Below are 22,347 nucleotides of genomic sequence, written 5' to 3'. Positions count from 1 at the left end.
TGCAAGTGTCTTAGCCCTCTCTATAATTCAGTTTTATGATTTAAAAACCGAAAAGTCAAGTTATCGTAAATTAACTTTGACTTTCGGTTTAAACTCTAATGGTTCATCCACTGATCAAAATGAATGTGGGTATAAGACCATAGTTAGGTAGGTGATTAACCCTTAAAAGGGCAACTCCTAATTTAGGGTTGAGCAAATTAACCATCATAACCGATAACCGAACCATAACCGACATAACCGAACCACTAATAACCGATAACCAATATAACCAATGGTTATGGTTATGAAACTTTGTATAACCGCTCAATCGGTTATGGTTATGGTTATGGTTATGAAGCTTTGGTTAACCGATATAACCGAAACCGAACCGAACTTGTAATGTTAACTTTATATAATGGATTTGTGTTTTACAAAACCATATAGAGGGTTTTTACTAAGATAAAAGTATGTTAATAATAAAATGATCTTGATGTAGATGCCATTTATTTTGATAACGAACTAATGTGTTATGTCCATAATTTTTTTTTTGTTTGAGAATTACCTTATTAAAAAGAATCCAAAATCGGTAGTTTAACCAAAAAGTTTAGTCTCCGTTATCTTATAAAATAGGCTCAAGCTAAGTTCAAATCGTGCACAACCATATTTATTTAAAACCTTGCTTGGTTACTTAACCGAAATTAACCAAAACCGAACCATAACCGACTTCATAACCGATTAACCATAACCGAAGTTTGGTTATGGTTATGGTTACCAAAACTCCATAACCGAACTAGCGGTTATGGTTATGATTAATAGTAAAAACCGAACCAAACCGACCCATGCATACCCCTATCCTAATTCATTCGTTTGCTTAGTTAATTGTCGGGTCAAACTATTTAGGTAAAAAGTCAAACTTGGCAGATTTATGAATAATAATTAAAACCAATGATGCAGAGGTTATAAATTATATTTTAAAACTCTAATTACTTGGTAATTATTATTAGAACATGTCTAAGCATGTTCAACCCGACAATTCTGAGTTTAGGGTCGGTTCGCAACCGAAAGTAGCAAAAGCTTGACTTTTGCTTTGACTTTCAGTTCTGACCCAATCTAGCTTAAATCCTTCATGTTTTAAGCTTCCATTAGGACCGTATTATGTTGTAGTATAATCCCCCAAGGTTGTATTACCTGGTCCTTAGTAGTTTGAATTATATGCTAGTTTCCGTTATTATGCTTATAAATGCCCATTTCGCCCTTTTGACATATAAATGAGAATTTTGAAAATGTGAGAGGACAACTTTATTACCGATATATAAGCTTGTCCCGAAAATTTGACATCAGTTCTTGGTCCCAAATAGGAGTTATGCTCAATATCGTAATTAGAAGCTTTTTATTAATTAATTTGCGATATCTTGCATAATGCATGTTTAAACTTGGATTTTGAACCAAAACTCATTACCTACCATTAAGATATTATTTTTAGGGATTTTTGGAATTTTTGATCAGATTATAATCTGATCGTATCATGGAGTTCTTGTATTATTCGGTAAATGACGATAATACCCTTTTCATGCATAAAATGAGATTTACAAATGATTTGAATGCCAAACCTTTTCCCACTGATTCCATACATTAAATAAATTATTTTGAGCATTCAAAACTGATCAAAATCTCAGATTTCAATAAAACTTCTTAATTATCGTCAATTAGCGATTTTTACGCTATATAGGTGCATAGTATGGTTTTAAACCATAATTAACACCTAAGACTTGTTACCTACTGATTTTTTAAACAAATTTTAATATTATTATAGTAGGTATAAGTCGTGAACTCAGACTTCCAAAAATGTCCGTAAAAGCATATGTGAAATGACCAAAATACCCTTTCGGGGCATAGTTTGGCCATAAATGGTAAACCTCACATATGTATGATATCTTACTGATGTAATGTGATAAAATAAATATTTTTACTGATTACCGAAGACCAGAACCTCAGATTGTTTTAAAACCTCTTTTATAAAGAGTAAAATGACCAAAATGCCCCTACGGGACTTAATTTGGTTTTAAATACTTTTTGGGCATATATGTTAACATCCTACTGATGTATTAACATATTCTAAGAATAATGACATAAGGGACTTGTATATGGTTCATTAGGTTGCTCGTTACGCATTTACGCGTTCGGATCGGTTTATGTAACTAGCTTACGTAAGTTTGCCGAAATGGGTTTAACCTTATCATTTTTATCTCAAAATCCAGAATGTATTTAGTTTACCCATAATGAACAAGTCTTAGTACTTGTTGGGTCTAAATAACATTCTATTCCGGTCATCTCTTAATCTAGCGTATCGTACCGTTTTAGATACTTCAAGCTAGCCGGTCTAAGTCTACGACTTAAATAAGACCGTTAGCATTCTGAATTGGTTATATATTACCATCACTCTAGACTAGAGCCAACCGGTAAAAGCTACCTGCATTTAGATAGATTGGACACGACTGAGTTATTTTGCTGTGAATCAAGTATTAGCTCAGGTAAATACTTTTAACTTATTTTCCCTTATACGGGCTTGGGATATGGTATTATAACAATACCACTTGGTCGGGTATGAAATCATTTAATCGGATTGTGATTAATAAATTACATAACCCGTTTTAATCTGTCTTGTTTGATAACATAAACATTGGGGGTTAATTCGACCGTGTCCTAGATATCCTCGGCTCATTTCCTTTGAAAATGGCCACGACCTATGCACGGGGTGTAGGCATACACCTGACACATGCAAATGCTAAATAATATATAAACCCACATGTTGGGGATAACTCCTTTGTGGGTTCTGCAAGTGGTGAGTCGGTTAATTATGACCGGCTTCCAACCTGCCCCAATTGTGTGACAAACATGTAAATCTGTATACAAGATTATCTTTAAATAATTATCCCAAGTTATAAAAGGTTTTGTGCTTCGTGCACTTAAATCAATTTTCATAAACTCTTGTTCAAAAGAGTCAGTTAATGGTATTTACCAGTGAAAACTGACGTATTTTCAAAAGACTAAGTGGCAGGTACTACTCGTAATAGGCTAGAAGTTGCTCGGTGTCGAAAAAGAGGATCTTGCAAATTCTTAAAGATGCCATAAAGTCTGCTAAGCTTCATTTTATACATTCTGTAATGATCCTCCTGTGGATTTGATATTATAGGCTCGTCTATAATAAATACTTTGATATTTTCAGACAATTGAGTTTGTAATAATATTTTATATTCCAAGACTTCCGCTGTGCTATTCTGTGTATAATTGACCATGATGATATCAACTACGTCACGATACTCCCCACCGGCCCCACCGGTAATATGTGGAAATATCGGGGTGTGACAACCTTCAGTTGTGTTCCCTTCAATCTTCTTGAGTATTTTTCTAACTTTATGCTTGCATCCACCACAGTGAATATTAACTTGGTCGAATAATGGCCAATAATCCATTCATAATCGTCGACGACGTCACTGGGGTTTTTTCTCTTCCGGTTACCAGGCCTATCATCTCCGTCTACGTTTGGTTTCCTCAACGAAGAATCATCAGCCATTATCTGCCATTTTTCCTTTGGGTTCTGGTTGATTTTGAGGGTGAGGGTTTTGAATTGATTCCCGCGCTCAAGTTTCAACTACTGGAGTGAAATATTTGTTGGAGTTTGTGGATCAACAGAAATAACTGAATACAACCGGTCAAATCACACACTATATAAAGTGTAAACTTATCGTGTGTTGTAGTTTGGAAAGATGACCGAATAGAGATCTGAATCAAGATTTACATCTGATGTCCAAGTTTGATCACATTTGACTTTGTTCTTCGTTTTTTTGGATCGTTGTAATAGATTAAAGAGAGTAAACCATTTTTTACCCTGAGAATACTGGCCGTATACTATTATACAGCCCGTATACACCATGTGAAAAAAATTTACCAGATCATATTTTACCCTTTAAATATGGGTCGTATATTGTTATACGGCTGTATACAACATGTGAAAAAAATTTACCAGATCGTATACAATGTATACGATGATATATACGGCCCGTATACTATGGGTAAAAATTGGTTTATTCTCTTTAATCTATTAGAACGATCCTTGTAATCATCAACCGGCTTTGAACGACTGTAGAACACTCGTAATCCTCAACCGGCTTTGAAACCGGACGAAATCTACGAAGAAACTGTTGGAATTTGTGGATTTCGGGTGACTAGTTTTTAGTAGATACCTTTGGCAGCTTTCATTTGAATATGAAGATGAAGATGAAGAAACGAGGGTTTATTCTCTTTAATCTATTAGAACGATCCTAATTCTGATTTAAACAATGGAATTTGTGGATCAACAAAAATAACTGAAATAACTCGCCATTCTCTTGCACCTGTATACGTTGATTGTGGATTTAACTTGCAAGAATTGGGTCCGTCGCATGATAGAAGATACATATCGTCCGTTCAAGTTGAGCTTCTTGATGCAATTTGTTGGAATTTATGGATTTCGGTTGGTTCAGATCTCGGAAGTACCGAACAACAGAAATAACAGCTTCGGTTTCATCAACCGGTTTTTTGACAAATCATCTGCTTCCTGAATCTGAATCTGAAAGTTAACTAGACCTCTCAAGTTGTCATTCATAACAACTAAGCGTCTGGAGAAGAGTATGTTGATATAGGAGAGTTGATGCAATTTTCCAAGCATTTTATCGTGTGTTGTAATTTTAATGAAGCAATGAAGATTGAATATGCAAACCGCATCCGTCTTCTGTTATGATTCGAAACATTCCGAATAACTAGCAGAACCCGACACGTCTTCTGTGATGATTCAAAACATTCCGAATAACTAGCAGAACCCAACACGTCTTCATAGCCATATTCCCACTCACAAGTTGTTGATCTTTGGGTAGTGATTTACTCCCGAACAAACCATGCTCACCTTGACCAGAATAGATAAGCGTATCACTCGATCCACTTACATTCGAATAACACTGAGAATCCACAACGCTAATGGCCAGACTCTTTCCTTCAATCCTGGCAAAATCAATGCCTGCTTGATTTATTATCACGAAAGTATTGAACAACCGAGATAACAACTCCAGTATTTATCACCAACGCAACTTTAGTAGTGTTTGTTTGAGAACCTGATTCAGATACACAACGGTCTCTTTGCTTCGTCCACTAGAACTATTTGTGTATGCATTCTTTTGGTAGTTAACAACGCTAATTAGGAAAAAAATCTGTAAAATTAATCATATCGATTGTTATAACAGGATGGATGTGACACACACAGATAGATAACCTGTCACAGTTGTCAAGACTGTTTGTCGGGTTTCCAATGCTCAAACAGGGTGATAAACAATGCTGATGCGAACACATGTGTTTTCGAAATAGGCTTTGTTCTTGGTTTCCCATAGTCACAAAAGATTGCGGTTTGTATTTCGCATAGCCACCGTTTCCGTAGTAAAAAAACGGTTGGGTTTGCACATTCAATCTTCAATACTTCCTTAAAAATAGGGGTGTGCAAAAAACCGAATTAACCAAACCATAACCGAATTAACCGACAAAACCGAACCGAAAAAACCGAACCAAATAAAAAACCGGTGGGTCGGTTAATGGTTTTTTTGAAAACCGAATGTAGCGGGTCGGTTATGGTTATCATTTTTTCCATACCCACCATAACCGAACCGAACCGACATGTAATAAATCTTTGTAGGATTTAGGACTTTTCACAATATTTTTAATATTTGATGTTTTTGACTGAACATTTTTAGTACTTATTGGTTTTTCATATCATTTTGTGGTTTTGGTTGAATGTTTATTTGAATTTATGGAATGTATCATATCACTTTATTTGAATATTCGATAATAATTGGTATTAATATTATAGATTATATGTATTTTTTAATACTATGTAATATACTAATATATACAGATATGCAATAACAATTTTTACATGTTAAAAAAATTAAGCTATTTTTAGCTAAGCTAAATAAACGGTTAACCACCCATAACCGACCCACTATAACCATCAAAACCGAATAACTATAACCACCATAACCGATCGGTTATGGTTATGGTTATCCAATAACCGACATTGTGGTTATGGTTATGGTTTTTTGTCAAAACCGACCCAAACCGACCCATGCACACCCCTACTTAAAAATACCACTAGTAGAAGAACCCGACACGTCTTCATGTTACGGAGAATGTTCTAGAAATTGAAGGAAAAGGAAAAGATTTGTTGAAATCGAATTTGACAACTATGACAGCTTATTAAAAGTAGCAATCACCTCCAATCATTTCCTGGTCAAATCACACACTATAAAGTTTAAAGTTATCGTGTGTTGTAGCTTGGAAAGATGACCGAATAGAGATCTGAATAACAAACTGTGGAGAACTTGTTTGTGTCGGGTTCTTCTGCTAGTTACTCGATCAACGGACTGATCGGTAACGTTACTCTACTTGTGCTCCGATTTAAGCGACGTGTTCCGATCAACGTTGTTAAAGGTGATGAAGAGTTTAGAAACCCTAGAATGATGGTGTTTTTACTGGAAAAAACGTGATACTTGAAAAAACATCCATATACACGGCCCGTATACATTTGGTAACATCAAAAACCTCCCAAAATAAATCCATTGAGCCGTATAGTTTTTACAAATCGTATACACATGTATACGGCTCGTATAACTATATACGGGCCGTATATAGTAAAAAAAACATTCTTTACGCATTGTCCTATTAAAAAACATTCTATACGGACCGTATATTTTGTATACGGTCCGTATAAACTAAAGATATGAAAATAAAATATAGGGGGTGTGGGAATAAGAGGAGCGTTATTAAAATACACAAATAATTTTCGTCATGACTCCAACTACATGTTTTATTGTGTTCTTGTTTGTCGTTATTAATATTTTCTTTGACATAGAAAGTCGAAACGCATGGTATCCAGCTACGTACACATTTATTCAACTTATATTTATTTTAGTCCTCGTTTGACTTTATGCCTCCACTAGCTTTCTCCATCTGTTTATCACGCTGCAAATAAGTCAAACAATTCTCCACCGTCCGATCAAAACAGTATCTCATTGACTCCACTTTCCCAATTGGACCTTTATAACCCCCTTCTACCCCTCATATCTCTCATCAATCTCTCTTTCTCTCTCTTAGGGTTTCAACTTCCAACCTTCTTCTACAACAATGGCGGTTGATTTCGTCGGAATTCAATCTACCGATCATCTTCTAAACCGCATGTTCCAGTTATTAAGTCACGATTTAAACGTTTCGTCAACCTACACGCACGCGGTTTCTGCTTTCAAACGCACCGGTCACGCACGGTTCCGCCGTGGACCGTCGTCTACCACCGGAGACACTAACGGACCTTCAACTTCTTCACATTCGGAAGGTAAATCACGAGATACGACTTCGTTTGTACAAAACGAGTGTTTTTCAAACAAATCGGTGACGGAGATAACGACGACGACGACGTCAACGAGCTCGTCGTCTGTAGTATCTTCTTCCACCGGTGGAAACTTAGACGGAAGTGTTTCCAACGGTAAACAGTTTTCTTCGTTAGGTATAGTAGCTCCGGCGCCGACGTTCTCGTCTAGAAAACCACCGTTACCGTCGACACACCGGAAAAGGTGCGGCGCTGATCGTCCTGTTGCTTCCGTACACGGATCCGGAAGCGGTTGCCATTGTTGTTCCAAGAGAAGGTGCGTATGCGCTCTCGGCGAACGTTAGCAAATTTATGTACTTATTATATATCTTACGCCTGTTTTCGTAAAGTAAACTAATAAAAATATCTTCCTTTTCGTGTATTCTCTCAGGAAAACCGGATCTAAACGTGAAATTAGAAGAGTTCCGATTACCGGATCTAAAATTACAAGCATACCTGCTGATGATTACTCATGGAAAAAGTACGGCGAGAAGAAGATCGACGGTTCACTTTATCCACGGTAATTAATCACAGTCTTCATAAATTTATAATATTTATAATTATAATTATAATTATAATTATAATTTGATTGATTTCTGATTTAGATTCTAATTTGAAATGTGCAGAGTATATTACAAATGTATTACCGGAAAAGGATGTCCGGCGAGGAAGCGCGTGGAGTTAAGCGCCGACGATTCGAAGATGCTTATTGTTACTTACGACGGAGAACACCGTCACCGTGACCGTCACGCGCCGGTACCTATGAGTTTGACCGGTGTGTATGGTGAGTCAAAGTGAGGGGGACACATGTGTGGTCCGTGAGCACTTTGCACAGTTTTCTAAGGTCAACAGGAAGAGAGAGAAAATAACTTTTTTTATTCTTGGTTTAGTTGAGGGTTAATTTGTACATTTGACAAAAGATGAAGGGTGTAATTGGTAATTTAGAAGATGCCCCCAGATCTGATATTCGATTTTGTTTGGACTAATTACTTTATAAAAGTTGATATTGGTATATTTAAAATTTAATTAAAGAGGAAAAGTAATTTGAATAAGTTTGATGCCACAGCAGAGTCAATGGGTTTTAAAGTCTCTTTAAATGACTAAAAAATTAGATAATTGAATGAATTTTTTAATGGCAAATGTAGTCTTTATTTTCATATTTATTATGGTCGTTGGTGCGACTTTTGGCAAATTGATTTCGACAATGTATTGATGGCGATGATCTGGAATGGTCCAATCCAATTTTTTATTTGTTTTATTGTTTAATATTTAGGAGACTTTGGAAAAATAGCAAGGGTTGACCCTGATGAATATTAATAAGTTGTGTTTACTAAAGAAGCAAGAATGTAACAGCTAGCGATGAGATGTTAACTAACGGGTACCGTATTGATGTCGAGCTAAAACCAAAACCAAATAACATAATGTGTATGTTCAGTTGGTATTGGTATTATACGGTACCGCTAAAAATCCCAAACAGGTAAGTGCCACATGGTATCGATACTGCAGCTTAGATAAAATAAAATTGAATATCACACCGTATATGTTTGGTCGACATCAATAACAGGTATTCGGTATGAAGTTTCCCATCTCAAGACTGGCACGTAATATCATATATATACAACTATAGTTGGTTTTATACTTTCGGAGTTTACGGTTTCAACTTCTATTAGTTGGGTGAAGAGCATCCAAGAGGTCATCAATCTGTACTTTCTCCAATCAACATGTTTCAATGTACAACTTCTCTCGTGTTGTCGTTCAAAACATGTTAATAGTAACTTAGACCAGACATTCATTAAGAACCCAACTTCCCTGATGTTGACAATCGATGACTATGTGCTAAACCATCTAATACGTTTGTTTTATATTTATGTTTTTAGAAAATTATGGTTTTAGAAAATTCTAGTTTTAGATGAAATAGTAAGTAGGGCTTTCCAAAAAGCTCGCGGCTCGAAACTCGCTCAGATTTAACTCGGAAAAAGCTCTCTCGATGTGGCTCACTTTAAAAGTGAGCGGAGCCGACCCGGCTCGGTTAGAAAGTGAGTCTAGCTCGGCTAGGCTCGTAACGAGCCGGATTGGCTCGCATACCAGCTCGGCTCGGCTTAGCTCGAATTATTTTACTTTTAATATATTTTATTTTTATATACATTATAATATATCACAAAAACTGATTATTATTTACATGTTATTAGGAGTGTAATTTGATATCTATACCACATTTAAAGATTGATTACCATCATAATTGTTTTGGTAAAAAATCACACAAGGATAATGTAACCAAATCTGATTTTTGTGAGGTTAGATGCTTGGTTAAATGAACAGAAGTATGAACAATGATTGAATGAAACTGATGATGAACACAAGGATTTATACGAGGAAAAAACCCTTGATCAATGAATGATCTCCGGCATAAAAAACCTCAGATAGTGAAAACTATCACTATCAACTATATTGAACAATAAAGGTTACAACTTTGGATGATAACAAGCTTGATACAATGATTTCTAGAGTGTTTGTGTGTGTAATCGCCAATGAGTTTCTCTGAGTTTGAATGTGTGAAAGTGTGTAACTATCTTGCTACTCATAGCTTGTTATCCCATTCAAAAAAATAGAAAAATATCTAACTAAATAACTATCCAATTATGTGCTAGCCACCCACGATCACCATAACGGTCATGTATTCCATGCACGTGCCATAATAAAGAGCATATTCTCCTGGAATCTCGGTTGGAATAAGTCTCCTTCGAAATGTACCTGCAAAACAAGCTAAAGGATGATGGAAACAATTGTTAGTTTTAGAATATCAAAGAGGATCCTGGATCCTTAGCCTTCTTGCATCATCTCCTGATGATCCTCGATCCAGACTGAACTGAGGATCCGTGATCCAGGCTACACTGAGGATCCGTGATCCATATCCAATAAAATTCTATCCCTAACAATTGCCCTAAACATGACTAATTGAAATTCAATCAGATAGTCATGTTTCAGCCAAAAGCGGACTAGCCGTTACATACGGATAGAGCCGTTACAGGCTTACGTAAGCAACAGTCATGCCTGCAACAAACAATCATTATAAATAGGATAAGGATTAAGGCGATCTATGCATTTAAATTCGATACACTTCCCCTTTAAATCCACATTCGAAGATCACCACAGGTATCTCCTTCCTTCTTCTCTCTAATTTTCTTTCTGTCGATCCTCTGTTTCTTCAAAATTCCATGGCTAGGATGAACACCCGATCCTCTCCTGCCAAGAATCCTGAGCACAACAGCCCACTAAAGAGTCAGGGCCTTACCAAAAACCCCTCCATGGAGCTTTGTCGCTTCACTGATCCTGAAGTTGATCAGGTTACGCCATTGCTTCCCGGATGGTACCATTTTCCGGCCATTCGACTCTTCAATGAAGATTGATTGTATATCAGATGTCTGGGTCACCTTCCCTGCAGCCCCATTTCAAATAGGCTTCACATATCCTTTCCCCAATCTCACATAGGGCTTCTTCACACTGACCGGTCTGTGCTACATTCAAGCCATGCCGATGGTGTGGAGAGTCTTTTATACACTTGAGGCACATCGTAGAACATGAAGGTATAGATATAGGTTTGTTTGAGTTGAGCCGCTTGTACAATCTAGTCAGCCATGGTTTTCACCGCTACCTCTTCAAATCCAAACCCCAGCAACCTCATCCAATCCTTAATACCACTAAGAATGACACCAACTGGAGAAATCAGTTCTTCATTGTGAGAAGAGATTCTATTCCAAATGGGAGTCATCTTCCCAAGAAGTGGAACACTGAGGGTAGGATATAGGATCCTTAGACTAGGACAATGGTAAGACTTCTCTTTTCTGTTGAGGATAACTGATCCTTTCCTTCAGGTCTATGCAGCTATTTCCCTGTCACACATTCAAGGTTCACCTGTCACTGAAGAGTGAATCACTGCCTTCTAGAAGCTTGATCCTGCCATTAGAACTTATCCACCAAGAACAAAGGATTCACAGGAAACCTCTTCCACTTCCTACACCATGTCAAGTAAGTATCCACATATGTGTGTATGTTTAATAAAATTAGAATATGAATACTTATCTGTGTGTTGTACTTGTAGGTGCTGCTAAATCATCCAAATCTTCTTCCAAATTCAGCGTTGGTGATCTCCAGGATATCGTATCTCCACGGTCTATCAAGAAAGAGTTGGCTGCAAGCCAAAGCATCCCGGAGGTCAAGGGTATGAGCACCAGGGGTAAAGGAACCAAAAGGAAGAAGCCCACTGAATCCTCTGAAGGTCTCCCTTTGATGGAACGTCAATTCCATGACTATGTCTCCGAGGCAAGGATCTGGTATCCTGAAACTTGCATCTTTTCTAAGGATAAAGGATCCTAATAACTGAGTCTTTCCTTGCAGAAATTTGCTGAAGTCCAAATCCTCCTAGATCAACGCTTGGCCGAGGCTGAAGAGAAAATCCTCGACCTCCAAAAGATAGCACTTGCTAAGGACAAGAAGATCTCCTCACTCGTGAAGGACAATAATACCCTGCATAAGGAGTTGCTTCTTGCTGAGATCACCGCCAATAAGGAGAGGATGGAGGTCATGGATGGAGCCAAACTCTCTGCTGTCGTTGCTATGCTGAAGATCAAGCTTCAAATGGCTAAGGAAGCTGCTGATCCTTCCTTCGACAGGTCTGAGTGGGACATGGAGGCTTGGGTAAAGAGGTTGGCAGAGCTTGGAGACGACGAGGAACCTGAGGAGGTGCTTGCCCTTGAAGCTGGTGGAAGCAAAGCTAAGGATCCTGAGGATGCAGCGGCTGGTGGCAATGGTAAAGGTGGAGAAGAGAAGGTGGATGAAGCAGCCAAGGTGTGAGCTGCACAAATGGGCGATGATGGAAATTTCTAGATGTGGCCGGAGCCCATTTTTTATGGTTTAGTAGTTTTTTGGTTGTCATGTTTTGAACAATTATGGTTTGTTTACTGAACAATAGTTTTAGGGTTAAGGATCACTGATCCTCTGAACAATAGGGGTAACAAAGGTGGATGGGTCCTTCTGTTTGTGGAGGATGAAGCCTTTGGTGCCCCTCGCCTTTTATTTTCCTGAACTACTTTAAACCTTGTTAATATGGACGCCCTTTGCCAACCCAAGTGGACGGGCCACGTTTTGCTGGTAGAAGCTTGGGTTGGCAATTTTGACAACCTTTAAAAGGGTTAATCTGATAAATAAATAAAACTTTAACTCTTGGCTATCTTTTGTGTTACCTGTGTTATGTTGTTCTATCCATATTCATTTGTCAATTTATGTCTTACAATCTTTAGAACTTACAAGTTGTTTGTTAGGATCTGAGTTTCTTATGATTGTGTTTTCGTTTGAGAATTAAGAAGATGAAAGAACAATTGCAGCAGAATGTAAATGGAAACAAACTTTCACACACAATCAAACGGGATAAATGCTTTCAACACACAAGTTTATCATTGAACCGAATGATTGAATTTATTTCAAACTTCAATTACAATTGCATGCATGTATCACAAACTCCCCTCAGCCTGAGCTCACAGTGTTTGTTCGTACAGGAAGACAATTGGTGAAAGGGCTAATAGAACAGTACAGGGTACTGTTCTATTTATAGGCACGAGCAAACCACTGTGGCATCTTTGCTGACGTCACTATGAAAGTGACATCTAACCTCCTAACAACCTGTAACTACTGTTCTAATACAACTACTGCCTATTACAAACTACTGATTACAATACAACAGATAATAGACTAAACTACTCCTTCCCATTCCGCTGTTATCTTCCTAGCAGTGCTTTGTCTTCATCAGCAGTACTTGAAACATGACAGTAGATTGAGCATCAGTGCTTGCCTTCAACAGTCTTTAGAATCCTCATCAGATGTTGAGTGAACAGCAGTTGTTGTATGCGGACAGTAGATAGAGGTCAACAGTTGTTAGGGCCACTTCCAAAGGGAAAGATTGAATACAAACATTTGCTTATTCTGGATCCACTGTTCTGATCCAGTTTTGGCTTTAATCAACTGTTCCTTTGTAGGGTTCAATCCCAACAATCTCCCCCTAGAACAGATGATGCCAAAACCCTTCATTATTGTGGATCTTTATTGCCTCATCAACAATTTCCTTATTTGTCCTTTGAGTTGTAACTCAAAGTCCAAGGAATCTGTATCATCCTCATCCCTGCACAGTGTAAGATCAAGGAGATCTTGCAGTTCTTCAACACCTAGGCCCAGTGCTTGTTCCCTTGATATTTTCTTCACCTCACCACTGTATTTGATCAGAGTCAATACGTGGGTCTGTTTATCAACTTTCCACTTTAGTATTTTTGAATCCAGTGGGTTTCTTGGGAGAGATTTTATTGATGATGAGTTTGGAGATGGTGGCCTGGTGATAACTGGTTGAGCAGTGCTTGAAGTTTTTGCCAATTTAGGGTTCTCTGCTATCATCTGCTGAAGAACACTTTTTATAATGGCATCCCCTGCTGCTACATCTTCTGGTGTTTCTACATCCATCTGCTTTTGTCTCCTTCTTTGATAAAGGATGGCAGCAGGTGGAACAGTGGATTTCTTGATTTGTAGCTTTTATGGTCTAGCTGGAACCACTGCTTCAGGATAGTCAGGCTTTTGTGGAACATTTGGATTTTTCTTTCTTAATTCTTCCAACTTTTTGTAACTGGCCATGACGTTTTCTTCTTTCCACCTTGTTACCTGATTTCTTGACCCAAAATTAGCAGCAATAAGTTCCTCTTTCATTCTCTTCAGCCTTAACACGTTATCTGTTACATTCTTCATGTATTTTGACCAAACAGGAGGAGTGTGTTTTATTTTCTCTTTGTTCATTTTTTCAATTCTTTCCAACTCCTCTTTGAGTTCACCAATAGTCCATTCTTTATATTGGGCCTTTTCTCCCTTGTATTTCTTGAAAGACATGATGTGTTCAATGTAATCTTTTCTCATGCTTTCATCATCTCTCTCTGATAGTTGCTGACAAAGATTTTTTGAAAACCTTTCCAAAGTACTGGCCTGAGTGAGCAGGTATTGATAGTATCTTGGAATCTCCTTGTCAGATTTTCCTTGTGAGTTTCTTTTAGAGAAATCCTCTGTTTGTTGTGCCTTTAACTTCAAATATTCTTCAATGTTATTAGGCCTAGGATATCCTTGAAGAGATGGCAGATTGTAGGATCGTTTGCACGACCAATACGAGTCGATCAGAAGAGTTCTAGATCAATACGAAAGGCGGAAACAGACGTATCGATGTTGTATCAGCTTGATTTATACTCAGAATCACTTATAATGTCTCTTGTATTGATTTCACAGCTTTACAGACCACTTGACTTCGGCAGTACCTCTGCTCCGGAATCAGCAATGTTACAAATGGCAACCAAGCTCAGGTATACATAGGGGTTGCCAGTTCGCATGGAATGGACATAACCCATTTCGTGCGAAATGGTCAAGGTCACTTCGTACGAACTAGCCTCTGCCAGTTCGTGCGAACTGGTCTAACACGAAAATCCTATCAACTAGCCTACCGAGCTCCATTCTATCCAATCTAGATTCAAGACTCGATACAAGACGAAGTCGACAGACATATGCACCAACAGACTCCCCCTTGGATGTTGAAGAAGTCTTTGGTGTCGAGTCTATAGCATGACTAGTCTTCAGTCTTGATCAGTCTTCGTGCTCTTCCAAAGAATTTGACACTGTAAGCATCCTTCAATCTTTTCTCTTCCTTTTCAGCATCAGCATCTAACCTCTCCCTTGGATGTTGATCTAATAATCTTCAATCTCCTTTTTCTCTCACTCATCAACAACAGCAGCTTTTGTCTTGATCACAATTCCAGGCTCAGAAACTGGCTCTACCGACTTGAGACTCCCCTTTGCTAGCAGACTCCCCCTTAAGTTGTCCCGGGATCGCAATCTGACATAGCATTTTCACAGGTTCTAAAACTTCTCCTAGCTCTCCGTAGCAACAGGATCTGGAACCTGAATCAAATCTGCATGTCTATGGGAATCGAAACCTGGCTATCCTGCACTTCCTCTACCCAAAACATAAGTTTCATAATAGATAAGATATAACAAATTTAGAATCCCTGCTAACCACTTGTAATCGTAACACTCAAGTTTGGTTTCAAGTAAATGAACCATTTAATCATTTCGAAATCAAATCTCATTTCAATCAAACTCTCCCAAACCACTGTTCATCATGTTTAGCACTCGAAATTTTGAAAATCAGCTTTCAACATCAGTTGTCGAAAAATAAAATGAAATAAATCTTTTTGATTTTTCAAAATTTTATGCTAAAACACTCCGAAAATCTTTTTGAATTTTTTATAATGAAAAGTCGTAAAGAAATATTTACAGACAATATTTTGTGAGTTTGTGTAAGAGGATCATATCAGTTTTTGAGACACATCACTAACACCGTTAAGCTTTAAACATTTTAAGTTCTAAACGATTCACTTAGATTGTCAGTATACTGATCCACTTAAATTTTCACACAAAGTTCAATTATTTCTAGATACGAGATTAGTGTTTTAAGAACTTAAACTTATTCGCGTGTCCCACCTCATAATATACTCATGTATCCAGACTTCTATATTCAATCTTATAGGTGAATGTACACTAATGATATCTGTCAACGGGTAATGCGAGACCATGAGAGCTCAGGTTAGAACTTCCGTTCAGACAAAGAGATGATGGCTCGTCTTTCGGTGTGTCCCGTTTGGGGATCTTTTCTTCAACAGCACATGATTAGCATTTTTCAATGTTTCATCTTTTTTTTATGCTGAGTGTGAGCTTTATGATTAAAGCTGTGCAGAGCATTATACGAGGACTAGGCTATTGCTTCCGCAAAATCAGAAGTCATGGTATAATACCCCAGATATCATCACGCACAAAGACCTAGTATGTCAGAAATAGAAAGCCCTTCAAATAAGATTTCAGGGGTTACCCATATATCCGAGAGATGTTCCCCATGAGATAAGTAAGTATTGATATTTAGGTTTATATCTCGAAAACCATCTACTGAATGTGTAAAAACCTACTGGCATATCATCAGTGAGATCGTTTATCACATTTGACTTTCCAATTCTTTAGCATGCTGTGATTGTCCACTGATGTACTATCATATCCTCTTTTTCACAACGAAACTAATTTTTGATTTTTCGATGTTGTGGATTTTGGATTTTATCATGTTTTTGGCTTTTTCAAATTTTCTAATGTTTTTGGATTTTCTGAAATTTCTTACTCCCCCTAAAATTCAAAACCATTTAAAGAAAATTTTGACAAATCGATGTGAATTGCTTCAATTCTCCATTCACTTGGCATAAACAATCAGAACTCCCCCTGATAACAAACTATTTTCCCATTATGATTTCAAAACACTTAAGTTTGTTTTAATCAAAATGGTTTTTCCAGAAAATTAGTTTTGTTGGATTCACACATCACTTGTTAGGATCGGGAATACATTCATCACATTGTTTTTCTTAAACCACTTGTAAAAATCTATCACTTGTATGAAAGTTAAATCAAGTTCAACTTAATGACCTTGATTAACCACTTGTTGGTTCTTCACAACAATACCACTTGTAAATTGAAATATGACATTTTTTAATTTTGAGAAAGATGCTGATTCATGCTCCACGATTACCAACTCGGGAGCTCCGGCAAGTCAGGATTTTTACATATGGAATACAGACACCCAAGCCTGACTAGCTTTGGGTGTGACCTTTTCAGTTTCACTCAGGGTTTGAACATTCCTTTTTGACTCATAAAAGTCTTTTACCCCTTTTTCTTTCCCATCGACCATTCTTTCAAAAATATGTTTCACTTTGTCATTAAAAGCCTTTTCGACATCAAATTCTTTCTTTTCAGAATAGAATTGATTTGAAATCTCTACCTATCCAACTTTTTGTTTAAAATTTTCAGTCCGTAATGGTGGAAAGTTTGCATCATCCATCAGCGGTACTGAATTATCTCTTTTAGGTTCAACTTGTGGCTCCTCTGACTTTGACGAGTCAGATTCATCACTAGATTTCACATCTGATTTCTTAACAACCTATGTTTGATTGTTAAGATTCACTCTTCTTTTGTAAAACTTTCTTGAACACTCACCAACTTCATATGTTGAATTTTTAAACATTTTGAATTTTCAGTTAGTGGTTCAGTTTTATCAACAACTTTTTCTTTGAGTTTAGAAGACACTTCCTGTTTTGTGTTGGTTGCCTTTGGACAGTTCCAAGCAATGTGACCAACTTCTTGACATCGGTAACAGGTTCTTGTCTCCCTTTTCTGATTAGCTCCATTCTTTTCAAACTTTTGCTTTTCTGTAAAGAACTCTTTGTTCGATTGTTTCCAGAATGAGCTCTTTTCTTCTTCTTCTTCTTCTTCTTCTTCTTCTTCTTCAGAACTTGACCCTGAAACAAATATTGTTTTTGTTTTAGAAATTTTCTCATTTTTATAATTTTCGGGTGGAATAAAGCCTAAACCTTTCTTTTTAAAATTACGGTAATGGTTTGGTTTCTTTTGATAACCAGAACCAGAACTGTAACCCTTTTTCTTGTTCAATCTTTGTTGAACTCTTGAAGTGTATTTTTTAGGTTTTTCAGTAAGATTTACATCTTTTATTTCAGAAATATTAATTTCTGTTAATTTGAAAACCTTTTTAATTTTTTCAATTTGAACACTTCTTATTGGAAATTCTTCATCAGAATATAATTTGTCTGAATCATTCAAAGTATATGCCACTTTGATTGGTTCATCATTCAAATTATTTTTTGATAACAAAAATTCTTTATTGTACACCCTTTTGACCAATGATTTTGAATTGTTGACCGACGAACTCGAAGTTTCTGACTCAGACTTTGACTCTGACTCCTCATCCTTATGTAACACCTGATCAACCACTTTCTTTATTAACTCAAACTCATGATCAGTGTCAGACGATGTGAATGTGACGTCAATATTTTCTGGTAACTCATCAGTTGTTTCAGACTTTAACTTTATATTAACTGCCTTTTTGACTTGTTCCTCATTTGGTTTTCTGGGAGAATCACCTTCCCATATCGGAGGCGGACACTTGTTATAACTGACACTTTGTTTCTTACCAGTATCCTTCTTTTCCGTTTTCTTATCTTGAAAAACTTCAAAACCTGCAACAGTTGGATAAATTCTATCAATCAAATAATCAGAACTTGAGTAACTCAGCAACAATCGTCTGATTCTTTCATTTTCAATCTTTTCAGTCTCCAATTCCTTCTTCAACTCTGCATACTCTTCAATGTAGTGATTGATGGTTTTCTGTTTAGTCATCATTGTTGCATTCATCATCGTCAAAGCATCTTCCCTTTCAGAGTTTGTCTTTTCCAAACTATTCACCGTTCTGTTCAACACATCATACGACTCTTTTATGTACTTAACATCGAGCAATAGTTTTTCTTTCATCTCATTGAGCTCATTATACTTCTTGTCTTTTTCTTCACAATGTTTGCATGGTTCCAAACATTTCAAACAAGGTTTAATGACCTCTACAATTTTTTCAACAACTTTGACCTCTTTACTCTGTTCTTCCTTCTCTTCTTGAGCAAAATTTTCACAGTTTACTTCTTTCTTTTCTTTTGCTGCTCGTCTCTCCTTTAGCTTCTCAAATTTATCTGCAAAATAAAATTTGAAACTTTCAGGAGATAAATGAGTTTTGCCAATTTTAATTTGATTAATTTCTTCCTCATCATCGCTACTATCAGTTGATGATTGATCAAACACTTGTGTCTTTTCTGAGCTATCATCTGAAGAAACAGACTCTCCATCTTGATTTTTATCATCATTTGCAAACACATCCATCCATTCTTTCATCAACTCTGGCTCTTGAATGATCTGTGCAATAAATGCTTTAAACTTTGAATCAGTATCATCCGGAATGTATTTGTCCCAGCTAAATCCCTTTGGCAGTCTTTCATCATCTTGATTTACTATAAAAGCTTTCTTTTTTCCATCTTCAATCGAATTAGCACTGGATGATGACGGTTGTTGAGTTACCTGATGATAAATCTCTTTTCGATGATAATCATTGTTCCCAAAAGGATTCTGAGCTCCTCCTGCTTCACGGTTGGTACATTCCCTCTTGAAATGTCCTTTTTCCCTGCATCGAAAACAAGTAACTTTAGACTTATCAAAACCTAAAGTAGAAACATTAGCATCACGAAAGTCATCTCTTCCTGTAATCTGCTTAAATTTCTCAGCTCTTCTCAATACGCTCGCTAAACACCACTTAATATCCATTAGCTCCAATTCTTCAGCATCAATTTGATCGTAGTCCTCTTTTGTTAACATAGGATTTCTGACCCTTCCCGCAACCAAACCCTCATAAGATTCTAACACTGTAGCTAGTAATGCCATATGACCTTTAGCGACTTCTTCAGAGAAATTTTGACCGTTCTGCAGATGCAACGCAATGTTGCATTGTAACACATGACTATTACTGTTGTTTGAGCTTTGGAACTGATGATTTGAAGTTGAAACATTCGGATTAACACTTGGATATGAAGAAAATCCACTGTTGTTGTTTGAGCTTTGATTGAGTGATCCAGATGAGTTCTCTGCGCTGAAAGCGGTTTGGATCTTCGGACTTGCTTCAACATTCTGAACATTCCCTTTGTAATACATCTTGATGTCTTGTTGACCACTTGGATTGTTCATTCTAGCAATCTTCTATTGTTCAAGGTCTTGTCCTTCAAGTTTTTCAATGAACTGAGCAATTGTTAAACCATCATACTCTCCGGTATTCTTCAAGATCATAAGATATGTACCCCATTCTTTTTGAGGTAAAGCATCGGCTAATTTTTCAACCCATTCCTCACGATCCTTTTTGATATCCAATCGAGTCATTGAACACACTAAATGACAGTATCTTTCAATAAGAACCTTTGTAGTTTCACCCGGCAAACTTGAGAACAAATCAAATTCTTTCTTTAATAGAGACTTCTTACTCTTGATCATTTCTGTACTTCCTTCGAATTTTGTACGAAGTGCTATCCAAATCGAATATGCACTATCATCATGTTGAAGTAATATGAAAATATTTTCTTTCACAGCTTGTTGAAGTAAACTGATCATCATTTTTCTACTTTGTACATGTCTCTCTCTTTGTCCGTAAATTCAGAAATAGTCTTTACCACTCCCATGTTATTTCGAGGACGAACATACTTTTTCTCAATATATTCCCAAGATCTTAGAGGATTTCCTTGAACCCAGTTTTCAAAACGCTCTTGCCAACTGTAATACTCTTCAATGCACATCAGTTTCGGAGGTTTCTGCAACGTTCCTGTTTCATTTTCCATATTCACGCTCTGAGCAACGGTAACAGAAGTACCCGGGGCAGTAGCAAACGCATTGTAGAATTCGTTTTCCATTATTTGGTATCAAAAGATTTCACACAATCAGACTTTCAAACGAACTGGTGACAACTAGATGCGAAATGGTGCAATTCGTGCGAAATGGTAACTCCTTGATGCGACCTGGAGACAAATTGGTGAGACCTGGAACTATTTGATGCGACCTGGAACTTTTCACGCAAACTGGAAGCTAATTCAAACAAAAAATGGTTCCTTTTTACCCACTTCGTGTGGATTGGATCTACTTTCACGCGACCTGGTGGGCTATTTCGTGCGAAATGGATGATCTAGAGGTCAAATCGTGCGAAATGGATGATCTGAATGACCAACTCGTGTGAATTGGTTCTCTGAATGACCAACTCGTGCGAATTGGTTCTCTGAATGACCAACTCGTGCGAATTGGTGCTGATGTCACACTAATTTCACACGATCGGACGAGTTTTTGACAAAATTGATCAGGTTTTAGTTCGATTTTAAGTCTGATTCTTTCAAGGATTTGTTAAAACAGTGTTTCGCATGTTATGTGTGAATATCAGTCCATTTTAACCGTAAAATCTCAGTTAATTTTGAAAAATGTGAAGAAGAATGAGTAGAAGTGATAATTTTTGATGAAAACAAGCTGAAATGGTAAGAACTCTTCCTCCTGAGCTCTGATACCACTTGTAGGATCGTTTGCACGACCAATACGAGTCGATCAGAAGAGTTCTAGATCAATACGAAAGGCGGAAACAGACGTATCGATGTTGTATCAGCTTGATTTATACTCAGAATTACTTATAATGTCTCTTGTATTGATTTCACAGCTTTACAGACCACTTGACACTTCGGCAGCACCTCTGCTCCGGAATTAGCAATGTTACAAATTCCAACCAAGCTCAGGTATATATAGGGGTTGCCAGTTCGCATGGAATGGACATAACCCATTTCGTGCGAAATGGTCAATGGTCACTTCGTACGAACTGGCCTCTGCCAGTTCGTGCAAACTTGTCCAACACCTCTAAAATCCTATCAACTAGCCTACCGAGCTCCATTCTATCCAATCTAGATACAAGACTCGATACAAGACGAAGTCGACAGACATATGCACCAACACAGATTCCTTTTAGCAGGGTCATCTTCAGTGTAGAAGGATTTGATCTCCTCTCTAACTGTTGGAAGATCTAAAGGATACTGGACACCTGCAGGAGTAATGGCAGTGTTTAGATCAAAGGCTTGTGCTGAAGAAAGTGGAACAGGGTTTGGAACAGTAACAAGTGTGAGTGGTTGTGAAGGTGTAGGTGGTGAAGGTTCATCATTCAAAATTATCCTTCTCCTTTTAGGTTTAGGAGAGGTTGGTGGTGTTTTGGTGGATTGAGTGGTGGTGATTTATGTGGTAGGGGGCTGACTAATAGTTGTTGAAACAACTGGTGTTTCAACCACCGTTGACATTACACAGATGATGTGTCACCTGATGTCTTCTGCTTTTTGGCAGGTGGTGTTGGTGGTAATGAAGTTGGTTTTGGTGGTGAGGTGATTTTTGGTAGGGCAGTGGATTTAGTGTGTGTT

The 22,347-nt window shown here is 37.3% G+C and overlaps 2 protein-coding genes across 2 annotated transcripts; one reads left to right on the top strand and one right to left on the bottom strand.

Moving 5' to 3' along the window:
- The first annotated feature begins 7,120 nt into the window (after window positions 1-7,120).
- On the top strand, window positions 7,121-8,449 carry LOC110930318 (WRKY transcription factor WRKY51). Its single transcript, XM_022173610.2, has 3 exons — window positions 7,121-7,700; window positions 7,815-7,943; window positions 8,050-8,449. Exons 1-3 carry the CDS (start codon window positions 7,186-7,188, stop codon window positions 8,219-8,221), a joined length of 816 nt encoding a protein of 271 aa, XP_022029302.1. The 5' UTR covers window positions 7,121-7,185; the 3' UTR covers window positions 8,222-8,449.
- A 5,547-nt stretch (window positions 8,450-13,996) lies between these two features.
- LOC110932364 (spindle assembly checkpoint component MAD1-like) lies at window positions 13,997-20,820 on the bottom strand. The gene is made up of 6 exons (XM_022175706.1): window positions 20,615-20,820; window positions 20,333-20,459; window positions 19,150-19,285; window positions 18,607-18,888; window positions 18,520-18,564; window positions 13,997-14,571 (listed from the first exon to the last, which is right to left on the bottom strand). Exons 1-6 carry the CDS (start codon window positions 20,818-20,820, stop codon window positions 13,997-13,999), a joined length of 1,371 nt encoding a protein of 456 aa, XP_022031398.1.
- Window positions 20,821-22,347: the final 1,527 nt, after the last annotated feature.

Source organism: Helianthus annuus, chromosome 3, assembly GCF_002127325.2.
Source record: "Helianthus annuus cultivar XRQ/B chromosome 3, HanXRQr2.0-SUNRISE, whole genome shotgun sequence".
Taxonomy (NCBI): domain Eukaryota; kingdom Viridiplantae; phylum Streptophyta; class Magnoliopsida; order Asterales; family Asteraceae; genus Helianthus; species Helianthus annuus.
The sequence above is the reverse complement of the archived record's forward strand: the minus strand, read 5'-3'. Positions and strand labels throughout refer to the sequence as shown.